Source organism: Citrus clementina, unplaced genomic scaffold (assembly GCF_000493195.1).
Source record: "Citrus clementina cultivar Clemenules unplaced genomic scaffold, Citrus_clementina_v1.0 scaffold_5, whole genome shotgun sequence".
NCBI classification, from domain to species: domain Eukaryota; kingdom Viridiplantae; phylum Streptophyta; class Magnoliopsida; order Sapindales; family Rutaceae; genus Citrus; species Citrus x clementina.
Window position 1 is genome coordinate 15,965,915 of NW_006262201.1, and position 18,346 is coordinate 15,984,260.

The window sequence follows — 18,346 nt, forward strand, 5'->3', positions numbered from 1 at the left end:
TAACCCATCTTATTTTTTAAGCATTGTCTGAAGTTTTGACACATGCTCTTTAAATTTTTCTAAGGATAGAATTTAATTTTTCTTCTTTGGATATTATGGTTTTTTAAATAAAGAAAGTCTAAAACAAATTAAATACAACGTGTCATAACGTATGAATGCTCAAAAGATATTAGGTTAGGAGAAAATCTCAATCCATTAATGAATATACACGAGGACTAGGCTAGTGTCTGCATTTTAAGGGAATGCACGGAAAAGAATAAAGAAGTTTCCTCTTCACCAAAACAAACAAAATAAAAAACACTAAAAACTTAAAAAATAAAAAATAAAAAATTTGAGATTAACATACAATAACATAGCATTGGTAGAGGGATTTAACATATACGATTAAGTACATTCCCATTGCTTAAAAAACCCAAAAAAGGAAAAACATCCACAAGTGAAAGGCATTTACTAATCGAGGGGGCCTAAAATAAGGTAATAATGGCACTGCCCGGTTCATAGTCGACACTCGAAGATTAGAAGGCCTGGACAGGTCATTCCTGATACACAGAAGTTTGAGAACATCAGACCCGTATCCGTTTAACATCACCCTCGGGGACACTTACCTCACTCCCGTTACCCCTTCCCGTAACACTTGTTTGCCCCTGGACCTGCTAAAATATAGTTAAAGTCTTAGCCGACTTAGGATTCATTTTCTTTTTGAAGCCTTCAGTGACATCAAGAATTCGACAATAATGCATGCATGGATGGGATTGGGGCAGGTGGTTATTAAAATACAATTGCAAACAAAAAGTAGCAAAACACCTGCATCATTTAAATGGTCAATAAAACATGCTCGTATGATATTGGGAGGAGTTCAGAAGCAACCACTTACAGTATCATCAGGAACAACTGCATATCTCTCCGATGGTGAGACCCATGTTTTTCCTGTGCAAGGTGAATCAAAAAGTAATGAACAAGAATGACAAGAGCAATAACAATTTGATATCAAGAGAGAAATTTAGTTATGTAGTATGACACAGTACCTGATGATGGATCATACTTTGAGGATGCTATATTTTGCCCTCTCGATCCATCCAGACTCAACGGCTCTATGATCTTTGGAGAATTTCTGTTGAAATGCCAAATAAACATCATCAGTTTGAAATACAAATTTTGTATGAACAATATCAGGAAACACTTGTGTTTTTGGCTCAAGTAAATGTATAAGTTTAAACTAAAAACATGGATTATTATTGATCTTGAATCAGTATCACAATAATAACACAAGAAACTATTGATGGATTATTTGTTTTTTTGCTTAAGTAAATGTATTAGTTTAAACTAAAAACATGGATTATTATTGATCTTGAATCTGATATCACAGTAACAATAGGAGAAATTATTGATGGATTATTTCAAGATTATAGGTCCAACGGGCTAACTAGCACTGGACTAAGCTTCTTAGCATTGAGTAGAATTCCCATTTCAATTCAGCGGGACAGGCTGATGGGCCACAATAGATCTCATAGAAAATTAACTAACTTTATCCAACATCCTAGCAAAGGTTACAGTATGCTTTAGGGACAGAAGCTTGCTCATAGCCAACACTTAGTTGCTAATGGTTATTTTCTTCAAGGCTATTGAAAGCACAAAATGCATCATTTCATCTTCAGTAAGGCTTAATCTACCTAATGTATCCAACCTGTGCATGCATTAATGTAAAAGCAGATGCCCATAAAATACACAAAGTTTATGTTGACAAGGAAAATGAAAGTGATATTGCCTCCTTAAGTTTCATCGATCTGTTCATTATTTACATTTGAACTTAAGCACTCCACTAATGACATCCTATTCCTTTACCAACTGAGCTAACATCTCTAGTGTCACTTCAAAAAAGTGAGGCAGTTTAGGATCTACCCAAAAAAGGGTCTAAATATCTTCATTCATTCATATCAGCTTAAAATGATAATATCTGAAACAAGAAACTCAGGTAAACATTTAACCAGATGTAAATTTTATTACCGGTCAGAAGATTCCCCGTGCCCAAGCTGCCCATTCGTACCTCTTCCCCAAGAAAATACATTTTGCCTTTCGGTGACAGCAAGAGTATGTCTCCAACCACATGAAATCTGGACTACTTTCTGTTAATTGCCAAATAAAAACATAAACAAAACAGAAAAATAAGACTAGGAAAAGATACTGATTACCAATTTAGTAGAAAACAACCCTGTATGATAAGTTAAAGGAGGAAATCCTAAGGAACTGAAAACCAATGCCATGGGCTATTTTAACCAATTTTCAGGAGCTACAGTAACAAGAATATGCCTGGTCAAGAGGAAATTTGACTTGCACCGGAGAGCAATGATCAACATTGTCACCAACTCCAACCTGTCCAAACTGTACAAAAAATAGAGATATAGACATTTAGGAAAGATTTATAACTATATTACATAATGGAGAATGAGAGACAAATGAAATAAAGCAAACTGAATGCTGTAAGGGGGCAAAAAAATGACAATTTTTATTGATGCACAATTCTCAGTGACATAAATTGTCTACAGAATGATACATTTACATGTAAAACCAGGGTGAAAGTGGGGTATTGGTTGGAGAAGGGGACACATTTTCACCAAGACAACCAACTTCTTACAGTGAATTTCGGCAAACTACGTTGAAGGTGAAAATTATAATGCTTATAACCTTATTCCATCCCCAGCCATAAAGTTTTCCATCAGATGTGAGTGCCATAGTGTGTCTCCAACCACCCGAGATCTGCAAAATTTCAAGCCAAGAAATATTGAAGTGCAATGAACCAGATAAGATAGGAAATCATAATAATTAGAGTACACAGACACACACACACACAACATGTTTTGGGATTTATTATCTAACAAGTACACGAAACATCATAAATGAATAATAAAGATAAAGTGAACAAGACAAAGGAACGATGGAGCAGAAAGCCGCAATCCAGATTAATTCAAATAATACAGATGCATGATTATCTACTTTTAGTCTGCATGAATGAGAGAACTATCAGAATTTAATCCTTTTATCAGGAATGCAGCCACGTGAGATTTTCGGTGTTAATCATCTAGTTGTTCGACTGCCTATCAATTTAAACTTCTGGATTTTGGGGGTACTCGACATTATACCATAGCGGATTTGATCAAGAGTTCTTGTAATGGAACTCTCCCCAAACCAACCCCAAATATATCACTTAAACTATAACCTTTTTTATTTTTTATTTTTGGGTGTTTGCATGTCTTTGCAAATCCACAAGTCGGGCCTATGCTAACACCTGACCTTCCATATGAACAAACATTTTAGCGCCTACATTATGGTTGTCAGGCAATTACCCATCAATTTAAACTGTTGTGAATTGTGCTCCCAAACATTTAGGATTCCACTTAGCTAAATCAAAAGAACACAAAAAATAATTGATTCAAGAAAATTATATGTCCGTGTTTCACAGCTGATCGCATATCATTTACACTTTTCCAATCAATATTACACAAACCAGGAGAATAATATTCATTTCAAAAAGAAAAAGAATTTGGATCTTGAAAATACCTACTCACTCAGACACCATTATTAAAGAAATTGAAGGATTGAAGATAACCTGAGAAATAAAACTTTCACGCAAAGCTTCCAGCTGACAAGGAACAAGATGATCCTTAAAATCCCCATGGCCTAGTTGACCATATTTGCTCCATCCATAACTGTACAACCTACCAGAAGAGGAAACAGATATGGTGTGTCTCCATCCACAAGCAACCATAACCATCTTTTCTCTCTGCAACTTTGAATAATAACAACTTGACCTTTAGAACAATTAAAGACTTGAGGAAAAAGTAGGAGGGGAAAGGGAAGAAATATTTAACAAATAAAGAAGTGAAAAGTGACAAACTACCAATTAAATCCATCTCCCCATGTTTCTCCAGCAAGAATTTACTAAGTATCACTAGGAGATAAAGAGTTGTAAACAAAAGAATCTTTTTGAATTCTACACACTGGGAATGAAATGAATCTACCAGATAGTGGGCTCATATTGAAATATTTTATCTCAACTTTAGATGACATTTAATTTGATTATTGATATTTTTTAAGGATTCTTCCCAAGCAAGTGTCAGCATCAGGAGACCATCAAATTGTATTAGCAATCCCGATCAATGGAACAGAAATATCATAGTGAACTCACTCAAACAAAGGTATGCATTCAGTTGCAGTGAAACAGTTATGCATTGCTAAATTTTACCGGCTGCTTTAGAATTTTTATAAATATTAAAATCAAGTAAAGGACAACAGTCTGTGGACATACATCGACTGTAGCAACTTTCTCAGGGATTAAGCGATCATTTCTATCACCTAAACCCAAATTTCCATAACGGCCCCAGCCCCATCCATAGAGTTCTCCATCTTCTGCAACAGCAACTGAATGTTCAGCACCAGCAGCAACCATTTTGATTGATACTCCCTACAAAAGACATAAAGTTTAAGTACAAAATGTATTTCTAGAAGTTACTCTATCAAGACTCAAATAAAAATATTTTATGATGGAAATGGCATCCTGCCTTATGTTGATAATGATTTTTCATAAACCTCCTATCCTAAGCATTACACAGCCCGTATCTCCAGTGATAAGTAATCATTTCATTTTCCAACTTCATAGTAATAGGATTTGTGCTTATGATCAAGAGTTATTATGAACCTAAGCACTCAAGTTATTCACTCATCCATGGACATTTGATCAGTTATATAAACTGTATTCTCTCATTGAGAACAAATTAATTTCACGCTTTTATACATCCTGCTAACTACGGCTCGGGGTGGGCGGGATCAGAGAATGGTCATCTACGGTCACAAAGTATATTGAACTTCTTCACTACAAAGAGGATAAATTTACAGAAGTGCGGAGCACATGAATGTCCATATAATTAACAAAATATCATGCAGTACCTCAAAGGCCTGGAGTTTTTGAGGCACAAGGGAATCTTCAGTGGTGCCGAGACCTAGTTGACCATTTTGATTCCGCCCCCAGCTTTAATAGAACACAAAAAACCAATCAGTAAAGCATATTCAAGCTATTTCTAGGTTAATTTACAAGCACATTGAATCAGAACCACTGGCAAAATATTTAAACAATCAAACATCTTTTAATAGAGATAAAGGAAAATGTGTCATTTGGTAGTAAAAAAAAGTTCAGCTAACTGTGAAATGTAATCCACAGTAAGGATACAAATATTAGATGGATCAGTAAGCCAAAGGTGCAATACCGCAGTTTAAGTTTCCTGCTCAAAATAGCTCAGCCCCAACATGTAAAACAGTTTCAGCAGTGGAACAATTAAAGAATACCATTGTAAAATGAAAGTGCAGGAAGTAGGCAATAATAAACCAAACAAAAGTTGGCATGACCTAAAGCTTCTGCAGGGAGGTAAAAGAAATAACTGAAACATTATATACCAAAAGGGCAACCTAATACCATTTTCTTTTTTAAACTATGCATCCCCACCCTATTCCATCCTAAATTAAACCAATCCCTGTTGGAACCCTTGACTTCTTACTACCATTGAAAGAGGCCAAACAAACTTGGTTCTTGCCAGGGGACAACCTGGTATACACGTTTAATCAATCTATAGTAGTACCAAATATCACCTCATGTTTCCATTCAGATTAATACGTTTCACTAAAACAATCACATGTCAGCCCACAAACACCCAGCCCCAAAGGTTTAAGAATACCTTCAAAATACAGCCATTCTTCAAATGAAGCAGTGTTTTTCCGTATGATATGTATAAGCGGGAGGCAGGTCATGGAAAGTCTTTTTTTCCCATTTTTCTTTCAAGTTATGGAGATTTGGTGTGTAGGCGGAACTAGGATAAATTATTGCTGAAGAAAAGAGAAAAAGAGCTTTGCTATTAAAATGGTAGTAAGACTGCAAATCTTCATTTTTTCCCCCGTCTCTTTTAATTCAACAAAATGGTGAATGTAAAATTCTTTTAAATAGTAAACACTATAACCAGTAAACATTCCAGAGCAAACAAGGAATTATTCATGATTCTGCTCACACAAGAAAAGATCACGGAGCTGAGTTTTAATGAAGAAGAATGAAAGGGAACTTATAGTCATTTGGTTTTAAAACAGAAGCTCTGATTGAACAGAAATCTAAGAAATTTTGAAACCTCCAGTTATCATTCTACTGACCACAAGCTGCAATCACCAACGCTATGTCTCTGCCACAGGGACCATCTCTATCATCAAAGACAACCATGACCACAACCCAATTTATTCTTTGAAACTCATATATTTCCAAACAGAGAAAAGTTGAAAAGATCATCATTTGCCTTGTTTTGGAGTCCGCAAAATAATTTAAAAATACTTCAATGGTCATCCAGATACAAGAAACGTTAATAAGATTAAAGAAGCAGTGCATAATCACTCTGCAGCCACAATCAAGATTATCAAGGTTTCATTCTCTTTACTATAAAACACTTTCTCCATACACAGCAAATACAAATGAAATTATACCAAAAGTAAAAAACTATATATTAAAGCAAATAATTTAAAGTTGAACCACTGCACCACCTGCACTCTGTTGAGAAAATTAAAATCAATAATTATGGAAAGAATGGATGAAAGATTTTACAGAGATTTCTAACCTTTGCACCTCTCCTTCCACAGTCACTGCTAAACAATGGCTGTCCCCACAAGCAATTTGCTTTACCCTCAGACTATGCAATGCTTTAATTGGTAGAGGAGTGAACAAGTCACTAGAATTGCCATGACCCAACCTCCCGAAGTCACCCCTGAAACATTTGTAAAGAAACTAAATTGCTTGTAGGCTGTAAATAAATGGTAGAAAAAGTTACTTGCCAAGCAGATCCAGACACGAACAAACAAATTTCTCAAACCTTAAAATACAAGATAAGATAACATAAAACATGCAATCTACTAAGACATGATTCATAAACCATGATTTGCAGCCAACTGACAGAGTGATGATGGAAAGGGACCTCTGAACTCCAACATATTAGCATCTCACAGTCTAGTAGAGATATCTGAAGGCCATAACCCAAAACGTGAATATAATTTATATCTGCTATTAACAAAATCTTAAAGGAGTACATTTATAGACCCAGAGTTCACAAATTAATCATTCAAAATGCAACAGCCGTAAATACTCCCAAATAAGTTACCAAAAACATACAGTTAATATTGTTGGATAATCTCGAGTCTCTACCAGTTATTCTCAAAAGAAGGTATCTTTTTTCATTCATTTTTTTCGTTTTAGTCCAAAAGATTGACAAAAGAGTGGGGGAAGTCCCTTGATCACCTCTTAACATGCCCAACCCCAATGAATACAATAGTAGATCCCAAATCACAGACAAATGTCTAGAGGCATAACAACTAAAATAGCTTTCAGCCAGTGATTTTCAGAGAAAGGAAATGCCTCTCATTCCCTATCTTCGGTGGTCACACTTCTTATATAGAATCTAAATATCAGTTTTACATTCTATTTCTAACTAGTAAACTTCTAGCAAGAATTGTATGTACAATATTTTACTTAAATGTCATCTCACCATTATACTATAATTTCTAGTTCCTCTAGTCTCTTATAAATAATAGAGGTGTATGCATCAGCACAATTTAATATCATTAACAGAAGTTACATGAAGAATGCCATATGATTATCAGGTGAATGCCAATATTGATTGCTCCAGCAAGACCATGAAATTACTAAATCACAGTGACAAGCAAAAAGGATTAAAAAAAAAAACAACAATCATGCTAACATTTACATTAATTGAAAGAAACAAATACCCTAACAAATAACAATTAGGCTTTGTAGAACAGGAATTTCAAGGACAGACATGAAAATACAGACCCCCTGCTGCAGCAGAAGCATCTAAAATCTGAATTTCACACATGCAAATTAAAAGATAGAGAACAAACCATCCCCAACTATAAACTTGCATGCATGACTCAGAGTACGCAGTTGTATGATCAGCTCCACAAGTAACAGATACTATTTCATGGCCATCAAGTGCACTCAATTGAGTAGGAGAAAGTCGATCCTCAGCATCCCCATGACCTAACTGACCATCCTCCCCTCGTCCCCAGGAGCACACAATGTTTCCAGCTGCAAATCATTAATGACATAGTGATAGTGATTTATGAATTAATGCAATTATTTTAGAAGTTTTAGGAGTTGATGAATCAGATACTTGCATGCAAATTCAATTGAAGGGAACTATGCAGAAAAAAGGAACATCAAAGTACATAAATGACACTGCTAAATACAGGCATTCATCAACTGGAAGAAATCATTAAAAAAAATGAAATAAATCTCAGTCAATCTCATCCCATTCTAGCAACCAAGTTCAATCCCATGACAGCAACAGAGGCAATTCTGGACAGATCAGGCAATGATTCAGAACAGTGCAAGAACATGATGCTAATTATATATTCATCCTCAAAACATCAGCAACGGCTAATCATGAAAAGTTTCTTCACTTCACTTTTGCATCACTACTAGAACATAAAGTATCTGAGTTCATAAACCAAAATCCAATACCTCCTATATCATCAGAAAAGTTTGTCATCATGAATTGACATTTTTACAATGCGGCAACCACTATAACTATCACACAATTTGCATAAGTTGGACATAAAAAAATTAAGTGTCTATTTGATATGACTTATTTAATTGTCATAAGTGCTTATTTAATCTCATGAGATCTTTTCAAATTTTTTATGTTGTTTACTTAGGATTTTAATAGAACGTTTAACAATTAAATAAGCTATTTTACTTTCATTAGGAAAAACTTAAATTTTAAACTTTTGAAAACTGAGAATAAAAAGTTTTTTAAAATATTAAAAAATTTAAAATATCTTTTATTTATTTGACAATTTTATTTAATTTCTTTCATGCATAGCTTTAAAAATTTACTTATTAAACTAATTTTCCAATTTTTAATAATAGCTCTCTCATTCACCATTAAATAACTAAAATCTACTTTTTTTTTTTAAACTCTATTTTAAAAACTTATACTTAAACGGTGTACACAAGACGTTGAATCTAATTAATATGTTTGTTTAAAGCTGTAACTTGAAGAAAGACTCTTCATTTGAGTAAAATCAAAAGAAAATAAAACATGGGATCTTAACATTCTTCTACTTTGCATTCCATTATATTGACCATAAGAAAATAAGCTAAAAATAAATAAAGAAAAGAAAAAAAAAGGGTTAATAAGGAGGAAGCAGGAGCATACAGAGTAGAGCAACAGAGTGACTAGCACCAGCAGAGATGAGAAGAACAGGACGAAATGGAGCAGCAGTGGTACTAGCGGCTTCGCTCGCAGCAGAGGCCTCTGCCATTGCTATTGTTTCTTTTCTTACAAGCGATGAAGAAAGAAAGAACGAACGAAAGATGGAAGTGGGATCTTATGCTTCTCCTTCCAGTTCCAAGAGAGAAAGGTGATAATGAATTATGATCAGAAAGTGGGTAAGAGATATTTAAATTGATTGAGATAGCTGCACATGTGCATCACATAAAGAAGACGAGACTAGGCTCTCACCAGAGAGTTTTTTTTAACAACTGTTTGCCAAAGAAAATACAGAGTAAAGACAGACAGGGCAGGTAGTGCAGACACAACGGCATTGATGAGGGTGGGAGGTCCACCATTTTTTCGATTTTCATTTTTCACATTGCTCAATTCTACTCCACACACTCTCTTTGACTTTCTCGTCGTGTTCCAACATCTCACAGCAATAATGATTTGTTGCAGATCTAAATGGAAAGTGTCCTGATATTTATAACGTAATTGTAAATATAAAGGAAATTAAGGATTGAAAAGCAATAAAACAACATAAATAACAGAAATTTACAAAAATAACTTAAAAACTTTTGTAATTTTTACAATTAGCCCTCCAAACTTTTTCCTTTCAACATTAACCAAACACGAGATTTTCTCCTCAAATTACCCTTGTTTACGAACAAAAGCAACTTTCATTTTCTCCCTTTATCAAACTAAATGCAGCCTTGCACTCTTGAATCATCACCGTCGACAGCAAATGGCAACGACAAATAATAAAAGTGAACTTCGATCAAATACAATATAATCCATCCGAATCCAACACCAATCCGCATCACTGAGTGAGAAGAGATATTTTCTTAACTTGCAAGAATTTCAGTGCGATTGCATCTTGGTGCAACAGGCACTTGTTACACTAAATATGTGCGACAGGTTGCATGTCGCACCAAGAGTGAGTTGCACCGAAACTGCACCTGTCGCACTAAGAGGCAGATTCACTGTAACTCACTCTTGGTGCGACAGTGCGACAGGTAATCTGTCATACCAACGTATAATTTTTTTTAATGTTTATATATAAAATTTTATTCTCTTTATTAACTTCATAGTGTGTAATTAAATTTTTTTTAATAATTTCAGACTTAATGGATTTAGTTGTGCTTCAATTGTGTTATGATGGTTGGTGGAAGATATTAAGGGATGGTCGTATGGAGTATGTGAATGGTAAAAATACAACTTTTTTTATTGGAAAAAATTGTCTATTTGATCAGTTTTTGGCAAGAGTACATGAGGTCTTATAAGTAAATCCTAATGAATATAGTATCACAATGAAGATAACTTTGAGGTCTAATAACACATTCTATCGTACATGTGCACTATCCATTGAAATATTTAATGATGAAATGGTGAGGGTTATATTGCATATGGCATCCGATGTGGCCAACTATGGATGCATTCCTATATTTGTTACCACATCTCCTCAAGTTCCGAGCGAAGATCTTGAACCACCCGTTGAAACAAAAACTTCCTTTATAGCAAATATGTCTACTCCCGATATTGAAGAAGAGGTCCTACCAAGGATGACATCATTGCAGCAATATTACTCTCCACTCCATGACAATAATGACAATATTGATGACAACGGCATTACGTTAGTGGATGTTGGAAAATAGGTATTACCACTAATGACACCGTTGGAGCAACGGTATTCTCCGTATCACAATAATGATTTCCGTGAAAATGATGATCATGTTGATGACATTAGCAACGCGGAGGTGGATAATGTTTGTGTAGAACCTTCTAATAGTATGAGGGCATTCATTTTAATAATGCATGTGATGATAGAGGTGTTGGTTTTTCTAATATTTGGTCGTTTCAGCATTAGGATGAGTATGAAGACGATATTCTTGTGAATAACAGAGACAATTGATCTATTTCTCAATGGCCGGTTCGAAAAGGAGGATTGACCCCCTCACAAGTTTTGCTCCAATTTTACCTTCGAACATGGTTGCGCCAAGCTTTCTTAGCAGTTCTAACTCAGATGATACCAATTTAAAACCATAATTGATCCCCCTCTTATATTCTCCATGGGCCACTTGCCTAAGCAAAACATTGTGCAAAATTACACCACTGAACGGAAAGATTCGGCACTCCAAGAAATGCCTAAATATGTCGTCCTTGAACAGACGCAATTGTCGTTTTGTTAATTTTCGCTCGATAACTTTTATGACTGTAGAAAAGTTACACATGCTTGAAATTCGCCCCGGGAAGTGATTGGCATAAGCTAACTTCATCATACTCAATTCGTTTCTTGATACTTATGATTTCGCCATGTATTTGTAATGTTTATAACATTATTACATTGCATTTATAATAAAATAAAAGAGAAATTAACTTGACGTAAAAAAAACTGTAATTTGGTGCGACAGGCTTATCGCAGATCGCGCGCCATCACAATCTAATCCACGCACACGACAACTTCTTCACCCATGCCAACAACTTCACCCATGCAGATCGCGCGCCATCAAAATCTTAAAGGAGTACATTTATATAAATGAAAAGTATTATTTTTTTACTATTTATTACCACATTTAGGCTCAAATTCCATATAACTAATAAATTAACACAATAAGTAAAATTAACAAACTAATATATATATAAACATAATAATTTCAAATCATCGAAAAAAAAAATTACATATCATTGTTTTAGAATTTACGGTCATCCAAATATAAAGTTACACACCAAAACAACATAACTTGTAAAAAAAATTAAAAACCATAATTTATTCTTATCATCTGTTGTCTTCAAAGCTGAAGGCTCCACTCAATTTTCATGCACGTCACTAGCTTTATGGTGTTTCCATTTCTACATAACAACAAAAATAGTATGAGAAATAACTCTACAAATTTAAATACATCTTCATAAATGAAAAAATTAAATCAATACACTAACATTTCTCCAATGCTTCACAAATTGTCATATCTTTAAAGGTTTCAGCAAATGATTCTTCATCCTTCTTCTTTATCTCCACATGATTCTAACTTATACCATAGCCAATTTTGTGTGCATACCAATGCCTCAAACTATTTTACGAGTTAATAAACTCGAAAAAAGATCAAGTATCCATCCTCCTGAAAGGTGACTCAAACACCATAATAGAAACAGATATAACAAACAACATCATTAGCAATATTTGAGTGAGAAAATTTAATACTTAGTGCAACTTCACTTCCACCAATGCAAAATGCAAAATGGCTCATCAACATCATAAGTGAGGTCTAACAATTATTTATCTGTCTTTTTTTTCACATCATCAATAGCATATTTCCTCTTAACTTCTCAAAGTGGGTCTTCATCATGTTCATAAATCCGCTTTTAACCTACTTTTTAACTACTACCTCACTTGACAATGAGACATCACTAGGAAGTGTAGCATGCGTAAAACCACTAGACATTGAATCTAAATTACAATAATGCTCATAAAATTCAATGAATGACTCCTTAATTTTTGCCATCACTTTCTCCACCTCTAAATGTCATTTATAGATTCTCAAGACAAAAAGCTTATATACTCTAACTTGTACCACAGATCAAGTACAACAATCATGACAAATTTTTTTAATGTTTTCAACAGATATCCCAATACTTATCAAACTTTGCTCTCATTTTACGTGCCACACTCCTCAAAACAACATCATAATTTTCTAGTGAATAATGTTAAACTCATTGTTATTTTGTACCCTAAAAGCATGTGATAAAATAACAATTGTTGAAATTCATAAAATTTATTTATTCATTATTTATTTAAGCATATGTTACTAACCCTTATTTACTCTAACTTGGACATATGATGTTAATACTAGAACATATAAATCACAAGTTTTTTATAAATAAAAGATTGTTTACTGCTATAGATAAAATGGGCATTCCATTATATAAGACTGCAACTTCTATACTTTTTATTGTGAATGATTTTTTTTTAATCACTAAAGTGGAGATTTCAAGTAGAGTAGTTAACATGTAAATGTGATATGCATATTGAATTGTGTTAACATGAATATGTTAATAATATTGATTTTGATGATAACAAACTTTAAATGGTTCTTTCATAAAAATGTTGGAGCTATTCCTTAATAAACAAAACCCTTAATAATCATTCCATTCATTTTTTCATAAAAGATGGACTTTCAAATTAGAAAAAGATTCTCTGCAGAATTTGGTTTAAAATGTAATTCTGGACATAAACGGTAAACCGTTTTCCTTTAAACAATTAACCGATTAATACCAAAGAGCAACATATTGCCTAAAGCTCTAACCGTTTATGAAAAATGGAAAACACAAAAGATGGGAAGGCTACTGGAACTTAACGGTGAACCGTTTATATTCAAACAGTTAATCGATAACATCCAGAGAAGTCACTTCATGCAAATCCTTAACCGTTTAATATAAACGGATATTAAGACTGAATTGTTTTGCAGGTTACTAGAAACCAACGGCGATCCGTTTATTACAAACGGTTAACCGATAACATCCAGAGAAGTCACTTCATGCAAATCCTTAACTTTTTAGTGTAAACGGATAACTGATGTTCATCTTGCAGGTCCCTGAGAATTAACGGCGAAAGGTTAATCCTAAATGGCAAACCGTTTATTTGAAATTTGGCCTAGCGGTTACTTTTGATCAGCCTAAACGGTTAACCGTTAATAGTTAATGGCGAACCGTTTTCGGGCAAACAGTTTGTAACGGCTAGTTTTTCAGCTCCAAATATAAATAAGCTCATTCAAATTCAAAGAAGATTGATCATAACACGACCGTTAAGCTAATATCCGAGAATACAATCTTCATAGAGCTTAGAACACATTCTTGCTTCATCTATTCACATATTAAGCATCATTGTGTAATCCTATATATTGTGAGAGGCAAATCAATTTGTAATCTTTTATTTTGAGTGATTGTAAGTGTTGGGATACACTCGGGTTAAGAGATTAGGGATAATCTCTTGTTGTAAAGGTTTATTGACACCTTGGAAGTCAAGTGTAAGCATTTGAAGCCTTAGAGGCTTGCTTAGTGGAATCCTCAAGCCCGGAAAGCTTGGAGGCGTGGACATAGACGAGGTTGGCCGAACCACGTAAAAATCTATGTGTTTGAATCCCTCTTCCCTTATCTTTTTATATTGTGATAAACTTAATTGTTATTGCTTTGAATTTGGATTATATTTGCATTAAGTTTTTCTTTATAAATTGAATAATTTTTAGAATTTCAATTCACCCCCCCTCTTGGGTTGCATACTTGTATTTCAAATTGGATTATAGTAAATTATGATATAGTTTAACAAATGTTGTTGATCTTAATTCACATAAGCTTTCATAAGGTTAATCGACCTTAATGTTGAGTGGGTAATGAAATTGCATTCATGTATTATGTCTTTTGAGTTATCACGGAGTGAGATCCATATAAATGGTCAAAACCTCGATACTTGAAGATCTAATTTCATGGATCGTGGGAACACATGCTTACAAGATGGAATCTAAACTAATGATGCTTACCTAAGTTGTTTGTGGTGCTCGATCATTTAAATATGTGGCTACAATTTATTTAATAAATTATTTAATGAATAATAATATTTATTTATAAATAAATTTACAAATATAGATATATTAAAAGTGATCACTAGAACAAATACTTAAGGGTAAATATGTAATTATAGAGGCACGACATTTGTCATGACTTGGCTTTAATTACAAGCATCAGATAGAAGGTAAATTAAGTGATTATTATTGGTCTATGACCAAAGTTAAAATTAATTAAAAGGAGTTTTAATTAATTATGTTTTTATTTAGTTTCATGGGTTATTAGAGTGCAAATTTAGATTTTTGGTTGAATAGTCTCGGATTAACTTAATAGTTTTACTATGTCCTAAGATGATTGGCCTTGACTTTTGAGTTGGAAATAGAAAGCCCATGGGTCTTTAGTCCCTCTGCTAAACCAATTCCTAGTCAAATCCTTATTATAATAATTGTCTATATAAAGAAGAGGAAATTAGAACAGAAATATGACCCTTATATATAGATTTTTTTTTAAAAAAAAAGAGTTTTATGGTTTCCATCTCCTGCACGGTAATTAGGGTTTTTTTCACACCCACACGTGTAAGAGAGACAATTGAGGATAGAAGATAGTAGAAAAGATTGTAACTTTATCTTGCAAATCCTGACAATGGTGGTGGAGAAGATTGCAATTGCCTTGTTCAAATCATTAATAAAGAATCAAGATATTTTTTTAACCCTATGCATGTATATATAATCAAGACAAGTCCCTAGCTTCTGCTAATTCTATAAGCTAGAAAATATTTTCTAGACCTGATTTTAACCAACAAATAAAACTAGTTGTGATAGGATGGTAGTGAGATGATGAAAATACAAGTTAGAAGTTACTGTCAATGAAGCTAAAAGTTACTATCGATAAAGCACTAATTACACGGCCATATCATCGAAAGTCTTTGACACGACATAAAAGTGTTTAATTTTACTCCCAAGTATAAGAGTGCATAATTATACTATATCTTGGTGAGTCTGAGATCAATACACAGATAAATGATTTAATTTGTTTATTTAAATTTATCTAAAAAAATGAAAATAAAATTTAAATATATGTAATTTAATTTGAGAAAAACTATGAAATTGAATTAGTTAGGGTTATGTATCAACTCATAGTAATAAATACAATTTAATAAATTCTTTTTATTTTTATTTTATTGCCCAAAAGACTAATTGTATAAATTACAATTATTTTCCCATTAATTTTATTATGGATTAAGTACTTAATCTACCAAAACTTAACTTGTCTACAATAAGTCAAAATATCATTTTACCATACTTTATACTAAGCTATTAAGAATTTATTGTGCCAAAATCTCATGTTTATCTACAATAAATCAAATTTCAAAATATAAAATATGGATAAAATTAAATAGAAAATAATTTAATTTGTATAATTAAAACTAGAATATGATTAAATCATATTTTTTTACTAAGAGTTTCATTTTCCCTAACTATTAGTGTTTAGCTAAATATAATTGAAATAAAATGAATTATTAAAATTAAAAAACATAATTAAAAACATTTAAAATTTGAAAATATATTACAAAAATAGATGAGAAGAAAAATTTGAAGGAAAAGAAGAAAAGAAAAGGTGTGGAGAGGTGTGCTCCTCATCTCTATTTATACTAATACAAGATAAATCCACACCACACAAATAAATAAAACTAATTATATCTTATTCTTACGTTTGTCCCACTAACAAAACACAAACCTAACTTAATCCACTTAAACACATCCAATACATTTCACTAACAATTACCATATCTAACAAGATAAAAACTTATAATTTCACAATTACCACATTCACTGTTGTAAAAACTTATAATTTTATAACAAAAGTCGTGAATCCTCCTCGACAATGACCTAATTTTTCAGACTTTCAGAATCCAAATTTTACATCCGTACATTTGTTTGGAGCCCCAAATTGCGTGAAATTATTATGTTTACCTAAAAACACACAAAAATACACAAAATCAAATACTTAAAAAAATAATTAGAAATTCATAATATGTTACATAATTATAAATGTAAATTATATTATAAACACAAAATAACATTTTTACTCCTTAATAAACATACAATTTTTAAGGCTAATTAGTCTTCAAATAACATGTGAAAATTTCAACATTCTTTCAATCTACTTATATTGGTGGTCAGCCCCTCTTACCTCTTATTCGTATTTTTAGTTTCAGAGAAAAAGTTTGCAAATGGTCCATCATTTTCTTCTTCTCATGGTCTGTCAAATGCTTTTTGAAATTTTCAATATAGTAGACAACATCATGTAGGTGGAATTCCACCAAGTTGGCAGATTTAATACCAACATCTCTTTATCCTCAATTTTCTCAAGCTCTACACAAAATTTAAACTTTGTCAACTTTAATGGAGAAGATACATACTTCACTACATTTCTAAGGGCATTAATAGATTTTTGAATCTCTTTCAAGCCTTCATTCATAATCAAGTTAACAATGTGCACACCATCGCAAATGTAAAATACTTGCCCTCTAAAATCAAGCCACTTTTATCCCAGTTCATTAGCTTCTCCTTCACATAACTCACTACCACATCATTGGCACCCGAACTATCAATTGTGTAATGGTTATCAAATGCCCTATCCTTCAAATATAGCAAAATCAAGTTTCAATGATTTTTTCAATTGCATCATTTATATGATTTGTTATTTAAAAAAAAAAAACTAGTATCTTTTTTTGCAACTCCTAATTAACATCAACCCAACGGGTAACAACCACCATGTACCTCATATAATTAGTCAAACTGCATGTGTTAGCATTGATCCTAATCCTCTGCTAATTTGCAACAAAATAGCTTTTCAATTTCTTTTTTCTCATCCAAGAAAAGCTAAAAGATATCCCTAACCAGAGTTCTTTGAGATGAGGGTTCAGACTTCGAACACAATGTGCTTGACCGAAGGAAAAATTTTGGTGCTTCGAAATGGCTTCTTACTAAGGACAAAGTAATCAACAGTCATCAACCTACATGCTTCTTTTCAAATCCATTCAAAAGAGAGAAACTATCATATCTTCAGCTGGAACCATTGGCGATTGATTTTTCTTCTAAATCATGACCAAATCTCATTTGTTGGTCATCATCCAAAGTAGCCCAATACTTAAAAACTTTGGGTTTTCATGCGAGTTTGCAAATTTTGCAATAATATTCCAGATATTCCGATCCGCACAATAATAAATTTAAATATAATTTTAAATTTAATAATTTACATAATAATATTAAATAAAATTCAATTATAATTTAACAATCAACAATTTAACATTAATTCAACATAAATAACATATAACAACACCATAAATTCACAAAGAATAAATTCACAATATAAATCAACATAAAAAAAATCTAAGGTAAACCGATTTATTACAATATTCTCTAATTATTATTATTATTGTTGTTGTTGTTATTAGTTTTTTAACATATTTTTCA

General features: G+C 32.8%; 1 protein-coding gene across 4 annotated transcripts; it reads right to left on the bottom strand.

Moving 5' to 3' along the window:
• Nucleotides 1–291: 291 nt before the first annotated feature.
• Nucleotides 292–9,688, bottom strand: LOC18041667 (ultraviolet-B receptor UVR8). Of its 4 annotated transcripts, none has more exons than XM_006432039.2 (12): nucleotides 9,255–9,687; nucleotides 7,936–8,122; nucleotides 6,642–6,788; nucleotides 4,942–5,023; nucleotides 4,304–4,459; nucleotides 3,605–3,778; nucleotides 2,683–2,754; nucleotides 2,308–2,379; nucleotides 2,005–2,123; nucleotides 1,026–1,111; nucleotides 875–927; nucleotides 292–650 (listed from the first exon to the last, which is right to left on the bottom strand). In XM_006432039.2, exons 1-12 carry the CDS (start codon nucleotides 9,358–9,360, stop codon nucleotides 564–566), a joined length of 1,341 nt encoding a protein of 446 aa, XP_006432102.1. In that variant the 5' UTR covers nucleotides 9,361–9,687; the 3' UTR covers nucleotides 292–563. The 4 variants fall into 4 exon arrangements, with proteins under 4 accessions (XP_006432102.1, XP_006432103.1, XP_024039873.1 ...); XM_006432040.2 differs by having other exon boundaries at nucleotides 3,605–3,784; XM_024184105.1 differs by having other exon boundaries at nucleotides 317–653; nucleotides 9,255–9,688.
• Between the last annotated feature and the right edge of the window lie 8,658 nt (nucleotides 9,689–18,346).